Genomic DNA, 15,270 nt, shown 5'->3' with positions numbered 1-15,270 from the left:
TTTTCAGACAATGCCATCATGCTGCCACCAGACAAAGAGTTACAGTTTTACACAACCTAAGACAAATGCTGCCCACTCGCCTCCCCTGAATGATGGAGTCAGGAGTTACAGTTTCCTCCTTATCAATAACAAAAATTAGGGCTCCAGCCATTTTGGCTCAGTGGGTAGATAGAGCGTGGGCCCTGGTCACGTTGCATGAAGGAGGCAATCAGTTGATGTGTCTCTCTCACATCAGTGTTTCTCTTCCTTTGTTTCTCCCCCTCCCTTCCACTCCCTCTAAAATATTCTCGAGTGAGGATTAACAACAACAACAAAAATACAGAAATTAGTTTCTAGATCGCCACTTAATTCTACAGCATTTATGGTAAAATACAATACCTCAATTTCTTATTTATGGGAGGTGGAAGATCAGATTTATTTTTAATCCTCACCTAAGGATATGTTTTTATTGATGTTAGAGAGAGAGGAAAGGAGAAATACGCCCCCAACTGGGAATCAAACCCAAAACCTAGGTATGTGTCCTGACCGGGAATCAAACCCACAACATTTTGGTGTAGGAGCCACCCAGCCGGGGCAGAAGATCTGATTTTAATCTATATGTGTTTTTTTTTAAAGTTCTCTTCAATATATAATAGCCTAAGATAAGAATAGTGTCTCAAATTCCCATTCCTTCTTTTGAATAATGATGTTCTTGTGTATGACATTACAATTGAAAAATTTCAATCAATGAATATCAGTCCTAACAAAGTCAAAGAAATACAGTTAGAGTTACTCTCATTGTACATGGAAGAAAGGCAAAATGTTAAAAGATAAGGCAATTCCCACAAAGGTGAAGTGAGGAAACAGTCAGAATTACAATCACCTTGGTAGCATATTCCCAATCTCAGAGGGGGGCATTTTTCTCCTCTAAAAAGAAATGTGATTTTCATGAAGATTAGCACCCATTTTGTATTCAGCGTTCCAAGAACAACGTCTCTGCACCTGGCACGGGGACTTTCACAAGGGACTAATGAGGGAAACCAACCCCACCTTCCACTTCCGAGGAGAGAAATGAGAACAGGGCCTGTTCCCTCACTCCTTGGTTTCCAATTAATATAACAATGATGCCAGCATTACAAAAGGCTGTTTTCTAACAAAGTAGATAATATTTAAAATTTAACCAACATAAACTGAATGCCTGGTATGTGCTGGTGTTACTTCCACACCTTCATTCTGTATAATCATCATCTTCCACCACAGAGGAAACGCAGAGGGAAAGAAAGTGCCTAAGCCAGCGAAGGGCAGAGCAGGTTTTCTGTCTCCAAATCCATTCTGCACCAGCTGCCGGATGAGTGCTGTTCTGACTTCTGGCTGGACCAGTTTTATTTGAAACCAAAGCCAATGCTGCTAAATGCCCGAGAGCCAAGGGCATTGGTTCACCTAAGGTGGACAGCAGAGTTAAATGGAGAGGGTTGGGCTGGCTTAGAGTGCTTGCTGGAATGCTCTGTCACCTGCCCCTCTTTGTTTGTTTTTCTGATGAATTCTAGCTTAGAATTTTGGGACAATGCAAAAATCCTAACTTGTTGCCAAAAACATTCTTAGGAAAAAAAAAAATAGACAATGTTTACTAGTATCATATTTACAATTTTGTACCCATTATGAAGTGTAACTTCCCCAAAAAAAATTGGAGAGAAGGAACACACATACTGATTTTTTTTAAATGCTTATTGGACAATTAAATCTCTTCCATTAACGTTACTTCTAAATTCTCAATCTTTCCTTTCATGAACTTGGAAAAAATACCCTTTATTATTTGGTCTTATTTTTCAGCCATTATGTTCACATCAAAATGCTAATTTCTTATACCAATGGAAGGATCAAAATGAAAGACTCTTTATAATTTAGATTTTAGGGTGTTGACACAAATGAGAATTCTTATGCACAAGTTAATGAATAATTGCTTCATTCTCAAAGCTTATAACGCATTCTATATATGTTACTCTGCTGTCATTATTAAAATAGGAATATTTAGGCTGTAAGTAGTAATATAGGACTTATGTCCTGTTAAATAATTCTGCCCATGATGGGGAAATACTTTGTTTCCTCTAAGTTTTAGATAAAAATGACATTAATCAGAACTTTCAGTTGCACTACTAATGAAATGCAAATTTCTTTTACAAAAAGCACTGCAGGGAATAATGCTAAAAGAGAATCTCAACCCATGAATGAAATTTTGTAATAGAGTGCTGAGATATTTACTACAACCCTTTAAATGGTACATTTGGTGGTGGCTTACAAATTAATTGTGTAATAGCTGCAAAAATAAATGTTAAATACTCAGTTCAATACTATGCATAACTGAGCTTCAACCACTCCAGTGGACAAGTATTTTGTAGGTCTCCATCCTCAATGCTGACTCTTGCTCAGGTTCACACAAATTCAAATACCTATCCAATAACTGACCATTGCGTATCTAGGTATGTGCAACAAATTAAATTAAACCCACCAGTATACACAGAAGTAGTCAAGAATATAGCCCCTGCTTGTTAGGGGTTCACCATCTACTTAATTTAATTAAACATACCAAGAAAGATCATAAGCAGAGTAGATTGTAAACTGCATAAAAGGTGCTAAAATGACCACTTAGCAAGAGCAAAGGTGGGGAAGGGGAAACATATGAATCCAAGAATCCATCAATTGGGGGCTGGTTTTATAAATCATGGTTTATCCTTACAAAGAAAATGCACAGATAAGGGAAAAATAAAGCCCTTTATGTAATGAAAGGGAATAATTATCAAGTTATATTGTTAAGGAAAACTGCCAAGTACAAAGCAGAACTAATTGTGTATAAAAGAGGAAAAAGCAATACACATATAACAGTCATTTGCTCCTGAGTTTAAGGAGATGCACTGTTCAATATGCCAGCCAAGAGCCATCTAAAGACTCTTCATCACAGAGATATGGCTAGTGTGGCTAAGAATTTAAATTTAAATTTTATGTAATGAATTTGAATTTCAAATATGACTCAGTGTAAATATTTTGTTAAAGACAACTTCCTTGTTCTGTAGAACTTGAATCACGTTAACCACTGCATCATTTAGATTGAATTTTTTAGTGTAGGGCCTAGAAAATTGTAAACTGCATTTGCAGTTCACATTATATCACCATTGGACAGCATGGGTATAAAGAAACCTCCCAGAATTTGTAAGAACTGGTAACACCAATTGTCTCTGAGGAGAAAACCTGGGTAACAGGAACGAAGGGGCTGGGGGAGAGCTCTCACTATTTGGTCATTTTCCTCTTTTGAATTTGGTGCCACTTCTATGTAAAAATGAGGAATCAATGATGTGGCCTATAAACACCACTGTAAAGAATTGTTTTTAGAATAATTATCAATTTAGTTTTGGATGGAATCCCTCCCCCAAAAAGCAAGTTGGTACTTTTGAAAAGGTTAAACATGGTCTTTGGCAGAAAATGATTTCTAATAACCTAAGATCACAGAAGTATTTCACAAACTAAAGGTACCATAGTTACCAAGTGAACAGAAGAAATTAAAGCCTTCAAACCTCAAACTGCCAGTTTAGTGCCAACACAGCCTAGCATTTAGCACCACTGCCTTTCCCCCCATCAGAGACGGTTCTGTTTTTCATTTTCCATTCATTGAATATATTTTGCCCATTTTCTTGTTCCTTTTTTCATCTAAATCCTCAAGTAAAAATTTGATTATCTCTACATTTCCATTTAGCACAGCATATTACTTGGCTAACCAAAGAGGGAAAAATGCCAAGAAAATTCTACCCTTCACAACTTATGAAATTTTTTTTCCCCCATGAAGCAGCAGTGTAAAAACATAAATGGATCACAAAACGTTCAATGAAAGGGAGTAAATGCGAGTTATACACCCAACTGAGATACACCTACTGTATTTATATACAAAACAAAATAATTAGTTTATGTACAGTTGGGTATAATATACCCAACTTTTTAAGTCAAAGCATCTAGCTGTCCTCTGTGAATAGGTACACTAGGTAGGAACAAACGATGGGAAGGAACCATTCCCATAATCTGGAAAGGCACGTACATAAAATTTAAATGACCCTTTGACACTTTGTGTAGGAGTTTGCTGCCAACTAATAACTGCATCATGAAAACCTGAGAGTAATGGGAACTGCTTCAGACCACAAAATACAGATGCATCCTTAAGACAGTGACCCTGTCTCTCTTCATTCTATTAAAGCTGTGCTACTTGGCCATAGACATAAAAGAAAAGAGAAACAAAGGATTGCTCCTCTCTCTGACACTTTGTAAATAACTTGCATCCACTTTAGCACAGAGGGGAAGATATATTCAATGGCTCCTATAACTATCTTGACTGCTGTTGACTTAATTAAGTCAACTAAGGCATATCCATCAGACCTGAGTGGCATGGTGGTAGCCATTTTCAGATTTAGCAACTCAATTTCCTGATTTTCCAGCACATCTGAACTGATACATGACTGTTAGCAGCTGGCTCCTGTCACACAACTCCACTTGGGTTCAACTAATACTTCCTTACTTCCATTTCTCCAGAAATAATAGCATGTGTTGCAGGTTAGAGAGATGAAAATTCTCAACGACTGGTGATAAATGTCCCACTTAGGTTTGACTATCTTAATTCTACTTTTGTACGTATATAACTTGGTATAAGTATAGAAGCTGTAATGTTAGGCTATAAAGTGAAAACTAAATATTTATTTATTTTTACCGAATTTATTGGCATGCATTGGTTAATAAAATTATATACATTGCAGGAGAACAATTCTATAATACATCACCTGTGGATAGGATTGTGTGTTCACCACCCCAAGTCAAGTCTTCTTCCATCACCATTTAACCGCCTTTACCCTCTTCTACCTCCCCGCATCAATCCTTTCCCTCTGGTAATCACCATACTGTTGTCTGTCTGCCAAGTTTTGCTTCTTCTTCTTCTTTTTTTTTTTTTTTTTTTTTTGCTTAATCCCTCCTTTTCTTCACCTTTCTCACCCAGTCCCCCTACCCTCTGATAACTGTCAGTCTGTTCTCTGTATCTATGAGTCTGTTTTATTCTGTTTGTCAGTTGACTTTGTTTATTAGATTCCACATATAAGTGAAATCATATGGTACTTGGTCTTTCTTTGACTGGTTTATTTCACTTAGCGTAATGGTCTCCAGGTCCATCCATGCACTTTTAGTTTTTGCCCATTGAGTATGATGTTGGCTGTGGATTTGTCATATATGGCTTTTATTACATTCAGGGATATTCCCTCTATTCCCACTTTGCTGAGAGTTTTTATCAAAAATAGTGCTGGATTTTATCAAATGCTTTTTCTATATCTTTTGCTATGATCATGTGTTTTTTATCTTTCATTTTGTTTATGTGGTGTATAATATTTATTGATTTGCAGATATTGTACCAACCTTACATCCCCAGAATAAATCCCACTTGATTACGGTGTATGATCTTTTCTATAGTGCTGGATCCAGTTTGCTAATATTTTGCTGAGGATTTTAGCATCTATATTCATCAAGGATATTGGCCTATAATTTTCTTTCTTTTTAATGTCTTTATCTGGTTTTGAAATTAGGATAATGCTGGCCTTATAAAATGAGCTTGGGAGCCTTCCCCCTTCTTGAATTTTTTTGGAATAGTTTGAGAAGGATAGATGTTAGTTTGAAACAGTATATTTAATTTTAATAAATATAGAAAATCAGAATCATTGATTTTAAGCACAACCATATTTTCAACCCAAACTACTATAACTCAGGATCTTTTTCAACCTCATTTCAGAGGTTTACTTCTAAACCTCTTTGATTATTTTCAAAAATCAAGTCCTACAAGTTTTCGCATTTTCACTCTTAATTCTGCCCAAGGTAATTTTCTACAAGTATGAGGCAATTACAAAGAAAAATTTGTCCTATTAACACATATTTCTCATACTTTTTCTTTTTTTACTAATTGTTTATATAATTTCTAAAGCTCTGATTTCAATGGAGCAGGTGATCCCAATAGGACAGGAACAAGAATTAAAAAAATTCAAACAAGGGATTCAGAGATAATTCTTCTCCCTGTTCACCTAGCATGTCCTCATCTCACGCCACAAACCTGAAAGCCTTAATGGGGCTACATTATTATTATTATTATTATTATTATTATTATTATTATTATTTTCTAGAGAGCAGGCAGTTAAGAAACCGACCTGATTCTGTGGTGTGCTGTGCTTTCTTCACAATAAAATTCCTGAAGCCTGCCTCTGAGTTATATCCCTGAGCTATATAGCATGAAAAGACACAGATGTAGTTAGGATATTGCCCACTACATGTATGTGTTGGAAACTCAAATACCTTATGTATTGCCTATGAAACCTGAAAATTCTGACCTTTGTAAATATTTATAAATATTTAAAATGTGTTAAAAGTTTCAAATAGTAATAAGTTATTAGAGTTCTGAGTTGAACTGGCACTATTTTTCTTGCCTTTGCCTTCTTTGGTGTCTTAATATTGATCTATGACTATCCCAATGAAAGAACTTTCTTTGTCAAACCACTCTACAATTCAATTCTATATCTACTGGTAAAGTCAATAAATAATTTTAACTTATTTAAATTTATAAACAATATTGTGAACTTAAGCTATATGATAATAAACCCAAGTTCACCCTAGCATTTTCTAAAAACTAGTCGGTCTTTGAGAGCCTTTTCCAAGGAATTCATTCCTCAGCTATGAAGTTTGTATGCAAAGCTGAAGATATTTGGCCCTTTATAAATAGTCATGGGAAACTTCTTTCTCCCATACTTTGAGTTTGTTTTTACTATAACAGATGGGGGGAAAAATTAGCAAAGCAAAGTCATAAAAAAAAAAAGTCTTGCAACAACTATCATACTAATGTTAGAACACTAAAAGCTTAAAGATAAAGATATATCTTTAACAATAACAAAAACGCTTCCTGAAAATTATAAAGACCATTGCCTTAATACATAAAATAAGTATGAACTCAAAATTTAGATAGAACGCCTTCTATCTTTGGTGTAGCTCCTAAGCACATCTGTTTCTAAACATCTTAACCACATATCATTCATTTTTCATGAAAGTATCTCCAGCACAGAAGTTTAGATATTCTCTTTACAATATATTCCAATGTCTTATAAATGTTAAAATTCCACAATGCTTGCCAAGGAGCCAAGCCTAAATTTTTAATTGAAAACAAAAAACACACCACACAGCATGTATCAATTACTAATCATCATTCTGCAAAATCTCTTACTATAAGATATATATTGCTTTACACAAACAGACTTTAAATCATTTTGTTCCAATTTATTTTTAATTTCAATATTTAGAGGTCTCCCCAGTAAATAAATTTGAAATTAAATAATCACTATTTCATTTGCCAATTTCATTAGTTAGACCTGGGAGTCAATAAACTTTTTCTGTATACGGGCAGAAGACAAATATTTTTAGCTTTGCAGGCCATATAATCTTTGTATAGACTACTCAATTATAATGTAAAAGCTGGCATACACAATATGCAAATGAGCAGGTATAGCTGAATGCCAATAAAACTATTTACAGAACAGGTAGAGGATTAAAGATTAATATCCAAAATATATAAGTATTTATGAAACTCAAAAACTAAAAAAGCAAATAACAGATTAATAGGCAAAGGACTTAAATAAATAAACATTACTCAAAAGAAGATATGTGAATAGACAAAAGCATGAAATGATGTTCAACATCACTAATCATTTGGGAAATGCAAATCAAAACTACATTCACACTCACTAGGATGGCCACTATAAAAAAAACAACAACAGATAATGATGAGGGTTGGTGAGGATGTAGAAAAACTGCAACCCTTGTGACTGTTGTTGGGATTATAAAAATGGTACAGTTACATGGAAAACAGTACGTTGGGCCTCAAAAAATTAAAAATGGAATGAGCAGATGATCCAGGAATCCTATTTCTGGATATATACCCAAAATAATTAAAAGCAAGTTCTCAAAGAGATATTTGTACATCCATGTCCCTAAAAGCATTATTCATAATAGCCAAAATATGGAAGCAACCCAAGTGCCCAATGACAGATGAATGGATAAGCAAAAATGTGATATATACAAACAATGGGATACTATTAGTCAGCCTTAACAAGGAAGGAAATTTTGATATATGATACAATATGGATGCATCTTGAGGACATTATGCTAAGTGTAATAAGCCAGTCACAAAAAAAAAGACAAAATCTGTTTGATTCCATTTATATGAGGTACCTAACGTGGTCAAAATCATAGAAACAGAAAGTAAGAATGATGATTTCCAGGGTTGGGGGAAGAGGAAAATGGGAGTTTTGTTTAATAGATAGAGAGTTTTAGTGTTACAAGATGAAGAGAGTCCAGGAGATAAATGGTGGTGATGATTTCACAATAATATGACTGTACTTAATACCACTGTACTGTAGATTTTAAAATGGTTAAAAGATAGTAAATTTTATGTAATATGTACTTTACCACATTTAAAAAAATTTTTTGAAGAAAAGAAAAAAATACATATAGAAGACCCATTTTGACACAATTTGCTGGGCTATAGTTTGCTGACCAGCAACTTAGGCTATTATATTCTAAATATAGTGTTTTAAAGTTAGCATCAAAGTACCATTTCTATATGTACATTATGTTCCTTTTTCCCCCCTGCATTTACAGATAATTTTACTACAGCCCTTAATATCAGAAATCAATCTATCAGTACTTAGAAAAACATGTTTTACATAAAAGTTATGAATAATTAATTAAACAAAAGCAGTAGTCTCAGTAACATGAAGCTTGTCATTTATTATTATATAAATAAACCTGGCATTTCAATAATAAAGTAAGGTCATAATGTTATTCAATTACCCTCTAACACATTCAGAGGAAATTCGACTTTAAAGAAAAAGTCTAGAATTGCCTTAATAAACATTTTCACTTTTCTTATTTGGCAATCAAAAATCCTACTTTTGAAATTACAGTGCAAATGACTTTAATAGTTGTCTAGCAGCAATAATATGTACAGACTGTCATATGACAAAAGAAGACTGTTAGTTTACTGAGTTAAATTAAATCATTCCCAAGCACATGAAAATTTTAAACATGATTCTGAAGACATAAGCCAAATATTTAAGTTCTTTTTAAATGCTGAGCACTGGGTTTCTTTTGCATTAGAATTTTTAGGAGTTTTTAAATAATAAAATATAAACATGATTTAAAAAATTAAGGCATTCATAAAACCACTTTAAGTTAAAATATTCTTAAAAATATATTTTTATTGATTTTATTTATTTTTGTTAACCGTCACCTGAAGATATTTTACCATTGTTTTTGTTTGCTTGTTTTTTGAGTTTTTTTTTGTTCGTGTGTTTGTTTGTTTTTTTAGGGAGAGTGGAAGAAAGAGGGAAAGACAAAGAGAAACATCAATGTGAGAGAAACATTTTGATTGGTTGCCTCCTGTAGGCCAGGGAGGAGCATGCAACCAAGGTAAGTGCCCTTGACCAGAATGGAACCCAGGACCCTTTGGTCCACAAACCTACTCTCTATGCACTGAGCCAAACAGGCTAGGGCTATTTTTATTTATTTTGGAGAGGAAGAGAGCGATAGAAACAATAATAAGAGAGGATCATTAATGAGCTGCCTCCTACTGAGGATCAAGCCAGAAACCTGGGCATGTGCCCTGACCAGGAATTGAATCATCACCTGCTGGTTCATAGGTTGTCACTCAACCACTAAGCCACACTGGCCAGGCAATACAAATATTCTTTAGCCATTCAGTATAATCCATGGTAGCAAAAATACTGGGTGACAACAGGCCTTGTTTCTATTACTCTCTCATCCCTTAGAGCAGGGGTGGGCAAACTTTTTGACTCGAGGGCCACAATGGGTTCTTAAACTGGACCGGAGGGCCGGAACAAAAACATGGATGGAGTGTTTGTGTGAACTAATATAAATTCAAAGTAAACATCATTACATAAAAGGGTACGGTCTTTTTTTTTTTTTAGTTTTATTCATTTCAAACGGGCCGGATCCGGCCAGCGGGCCGTAGTTTGCCCATGGCTGCATTAGAGTATCTTAAGCAATTTGAGCCTCAGTTTCTACAATTGAAACACAGAGTTAATAAACTTCCTCAAAACAGAGTAGCAAAATTTTTTAAAACAATAATACTATAAAGCACCTTAATGCATCTTTAATTTTATTTTTTTATTTTATTTTTTTTAATATATTTTATTGATTTTTCACAGAGAGGAAGGGAGAGAGATAGAGAAAGTTAGAAACATCGATGAGAGAGAAACATCGATCAGCTGCCTCCTGCACATTCCCCACCGGGGATGTGCCCGCAACCCAGGTACATGCCCTTGACCGGAATCGAACCCGGGACCTCTCAGTGACACTCTATCCACTGAGCCAAACCGGTTTTGGCAACATCTTTAATTTTAAAAGGCAAAATAAAGCTGAAATTTGTGATCTTGAGTTCCTAATAAATGATTACCAGCAGTCTCCATTCCCTTTTATAGCTTTATCTCCATCACTCCTGTTGATATCTAATTAACCAAAGATCCTCAGATGTGGTTGCATATTAGAATCACCTGAGCAGTATTTAAAAAGTCTCCATGCCCTTGTCCCAGGCCAGCTAAAATCAGGATAGGATTGTGAGAGTATGGGTATCAGTAATATGGTCCCCAGGGATTTCTCATGTTGAAACCTCAGCTAAGGCATTCAACTTCTAAGTAGTCAATAAATGTTAGCTACCAAGAACTCAGATTACATAATCAGTGAATTTTTAGAACCAGTAATATCTATACTAATAATAGAGGAATATGCAAATTGGTCAGGACACCCTCACGCAACAACGGAACAGCAGGTTGCGTGGGGCGACCAGGCTGGCAGGGGGCGCAGTGAGGGGCAACCAGGCCATAAGGGGGGGGGGGCAGTAAGGGGTGACCAGGCTGGCAGAGGAGGGCAGTGAGGGGTGACCAGGCCAGCAAAAAGGGGCAGTGAGGGGCAACCAGGCCAGTGGGGGGTGGGGCAGCTGGGGGTGCCAGGCAGGTGGGGGCCCAGTGAGGGGCAATCAGGCAGACAGCATTGCTGGATTGTGAGAGGGATGTCCAACTGCCGGTTTAGGCCCTATCTCCAGGATCGGGCCAAACTGGCAGTTAGACATCCCTTGAGGAGTCCCGGATTGGAGAGGGTGCAGGCTGGGCTGAGGGGACCCCCCCATGCATGAATTTAGTGCACGGGGCCTCTAGTATCCACATAAAAGCTAAAGAAAGCAGCTGCTGCTAGATCACTCCTTAATGTCTACATCCACCACCTTCAATTAACTCCCTAGGTTCAAAGCTAAAAAGTTATAAAGTAGTATGTACACTTTTTTCCCCACTGACCATTCTTGAAAATTTGTTTCAGAATCAAAACATTAAGGTCCTTTGCCCTGGCTGGTGGTGCTCAATAGTTAAAGTGTCAGTCTGTGCAACTGTGCACTGGAGGGTCTCAGGTTCAATTTCTAGTCAAGGGCACTTACCTTGATTGCAGGTCCAATCCCTGCCCTTGGTCCAGACTCCTGTGGGAGGCAACCAATTGGTATGTCCCAGTCATATAGATTGTTTTTCTCTCTCTCTCCTCTCTCTTTATCCCTCTCCCCACTCCATTTCACTCTCTCTAAAATCAATGGAAAAAATATCCTCACTTCTCGGGTATTAAAAAACAAAAAGAAACATTAAGGTTCCTCAAAGCAAGATCAACTACATGTTGACATTTAAATTTCAAAGAGGCTTATTTTATGTTATCTTATTTTATTTTTAAGCCTATCTACATCGACAAGTAATAAACGCAAGCACTAGTAACTCTAAAGCTAAGGTACCCAAGATGACTCTTTGAAATTTAAATGTATAATATTGTGTTTAGAAAAAGATTAACAGCAATTAATGCAATGAACTAGGCAACTAGTCCTGTTTTTCTTGGTATTGCCACTAATTTGCTAGGAGACTTCTGCAAAGTTACTCAGTGTCTCTGGGCTTCAGATTGTCATTTATAAAATACAGAGTTGCATTAAATTTATTTAAAATGACCCGTTACAACAACGTAAGGCATGGAAAATTACAGAGAAATTCTATAGAGCAGTAATATACAAGATTAAGGATTAAACTAGCACTAGCCCTTGTAGGCTATTAGAGTAATGAGTCATGATTTAAGTAGTTTTATAGCAAGGAATTTACTTCTCAAACCTAATGATTTATTATAACATATTAACTGAGCTTGCTCCCTGCCACTTCCAAAATACCTATACCTAGGATATTATTTTACACAGTTAAAACCTTTTAAATGTCTTGGGTTTTTAAGAAAACAACACAAGCAATACTGAATGCTGAATGTTCAATAAATACCATGTAACAGGCACTTGGGATATGCCAAGGGACAAGATAGATAAGTAAAAGAAGACAAAGTAGAGAAGTCTTTTTTTGTTAATACTTTTCAGATACTGATAACTTTTCTGGATAGAATAATGTAAGGTAAAATGATATAGTGGGGTGCTTTTAGATATATTGAAGCATTATTCCAGATGTCGCTCTTTAAATTAGGAGAGGAGAGGGCAAAATTCCTTGAAAGTATTTTCTTCATATTTGAGAAATTAGATAAAAGTTTTATGTATTCTTCTAAACAAAGAACTTATTAATTAAACCTTTAAATTCTCAAAAGTAAAATCTTAAGTAGCTTAACTATAGCCATGCTTATCACTAGAAAATTCTTACCATTCCTTCATCTCAGAGCCATCCGATCTCATCTATTTTACTCAAAAGTATTAATTGATTTCTGAACAGCCATAAGTATATTTTGTGTAAGTGCATATGCTGGGTTCTTTTTTAAGTACTTTAACCTAACCATTTTCAAATCCACCAATTTAATTATATCTTATTTTATGGTTCCTTACTACATCTCAGTATTCCTGGAACATGTGTCACCTTTAATTTATATAACTCTACAGCTCCACTGAGAGGCTCATGCTATGATTATTAATATCTTTCTATCAATGTATTGCTTTACCCATAGATCCTAATGTGAGAATATGTGGAAGAATATATGATAATATCTAAACAACGGAGGAAAAAATGGTGAAAGAATAGAAATGGAAGTCAACAGTAGTACGGCTACTTCCAAAGAGAAGATAAGTCTTTGGAACAAAATGAAAGAATTAATTCATGCACTACGTAAGCATTATGCTAAATATCTTTTCTATTAGTCATGTTGCTTTGAGACTTTCCCATGTTTCCTCTAGACAACTGCCAATGCTCGCATGGTCTCTGATGAATAAACATGCTGTGACTTGCTTCTACGGAAACGTCTGTCATGCCCCAGGGAAAAAATGACTTCTCTGCTCTTCAATCAGGAAAATTGCACTCTCATTCACAGGTTACAAAGTCGATCTTTCCTTTCATGTTTCTTTCCTGGGATGTTTCTATTCTTTTTAGGGCATTTCTGCGTTCAACGTATCAGAAAAAAAAAAAAAAAATTCTGAGTCGGGGCGACACTTGTAGGAAAAAGTTACACCGCACCAGCGGGCTGTCCCACTTCAGAAGCTCGAGGAGCACCCGCGGTAAGCCTTCGCTGCTTACCAAGACGAAGGTTTTTTTCAGGCTCCCCCCCAATCTCTTGCGGAACTACCTGTTCTCAATACTGTTTACCCAAACGCTTAGCAAGGTGATATTAGCATATCTGGCAGGAAGGCATGCTTCATTTAATATTAACTCACCATGTGACAGCCCCTTCACCTCCAATCTCTCCTCAAACACGTGAGGATACGAAGAAAAGTATGGTTGTTTGCAGTCTGACTCCGCGCTAGGCTTTGGCACCAGTAATTGGTCACAGGCACACACACCCCCAATCAGAGGCGCGCACCCCGCCCGGTCCCGGAACTGTCAAGCGGGCTGACAGCTGGCACACCATCCGGGGGCCCTCCAGCCGCTCGCAGAGAGCCCCCTCCTTAGTCACCTTGGCATTGCTCACCTGCCTGGGCCTCCGCTCTGGTCCAAGGAAACTTTTTCCTCCTTCCCAGGAAGGAGCTCAGTTACAGGTATCGCCCGCCGCCCTCCCAGAGCCCCAACAAGGGGCCCTTTGTTACCATGTCTGCTCCCGGACTCCTCGCCCCGTCCCTGGCATCCAGCTGCTCTTCAGCAGCCCCGAGCAGCCCCGGGAGGAAAGCCATGACAAACTAGCCGGGCCCCCACCCCGGGCGGCCTCCGAGGAGGCCGGAGGAAGCAGCCTCCCCGGCCGCGTGCGTGTTGGCCGGAGTCAGGCCGCCGGCCGAGCAGCGAGGCGCCGGCCAGGTGAACGCGCGGAGCCCCTCTGCCCTCGCCCTCCCCGCGAGCGGCGGCGCGGCACCCGCTTACCCGGCGGCGGCGGGCGCTGTCGGCACCGCCGGGGCGTCCTGCGCGCTCGGGGCTCGGCCGTCCATCACCCTGCGGACCGCTGCGCGGGCTCCGGCTCCCAGGCGGCGCGTCACGGCTGGAGGGGGAGAGGCCCGCGGTCAGGGCGGGACGCGCGCCTGCCCAGGCCCGAGGGAGGCTGGCGGCGCGTCAGGACCGCCCGAGCCGCCCCTGCCCGGCCCGCCCGCCTCCGAGGGGAGTGCGCTTCCACCTGCGGGCCCGGCTCCCCGCCCGCGGGCGCCCGGAGCCGCGGCGGCGGGAGGAGGTGCTGCAGCCCCCGCCCCTGGGTGGACTAGGGAGCCATTTGGCGCCTCTCGGGGAGGGAGAGCAGCCCGAGGCTGGAAGGAGGAGGAGCGGGGCAAGGGGCAAGGCGCGCGGGCTCGCCGCCACGCCTGCAGCGCACCCCCGGGCGGACAGACTCAGCGCCCGGCGCGGAGAGAAGTTGGGAGGGCGCTTTTCTCCTTCCCACCCAGGGCTCCTCCTCTCTGTTCCGAAGGAGACCGCGGCTCGCCTGGTTCTCTCCCGCGGCTCCCGGCCCCGCTCCCCCTCCCCTGGGCCGGGCGCTGGCAGTCCGGGGCTCAGGCCAGGACTCGAAGGCGGAGAGAGCCGCAGCTCCCCGGGGCTCATCCTGCGCGGGCCGGGCCGGGCCGGGGCAGCGCCTCCCCCAGCCCCGCGGGCGGGTGGCCCGGCGCTCGCTGGGCGCCGCGGAGCCGCTCCCCAAACCGGCTCACTCACCCTGCCCCATGTCCCTGCCCGGAGCCCGGGAGCGCGCCGCCACCTCCGCCGGACGGCCACCCAGAAGTGGCGGCCAGGCTCCCAGGCATCGGAGCGAGAG

General features: G+C 39.6%; 1 protein-coding gene across 1 annotated transcript in view; it reads right to left on the bottom strand.

The window, feature by feature from the left end:
* The window catches only part of COBLL1 (cordon-bleu WH2 repeat protein like 1), a 148,387-nt gene extending 133,785 nt beyond the window's left edge, over positions 1–14,602 (bottom strand). The window contains exon 1 of the mRNA XM_081095325.1: positions 14,400–14,602. Coding sequence (XP_080951451.1) covers positions 14,400–14,464 — 65 coding nt within the window. The 5' untranslated portion in view covers positions 14,465–14,602. The remainder of the gene's footprint in view (positions 1–14,399) is intronic.
* Between the last annotated feature and the right edge of the window lie 668 nt (positions 14,603–15,270).

This window comes from Myotis nattereri, assembly GCF_964212035.1.
Source record: "Myotis nattereri genome assembly, chromosome: 7".
Taxonomy (NCBI): Eukaryota; Metazoa; Chordata; class Mammalia; order Chiroptera; family Vespertilionidae; genus Myotis; species Myotis nattereri.
Note: the sequence above shows the minus strand (reverse complement) of the source record. Positions and strands in the feature narration are given on the sequence as shown.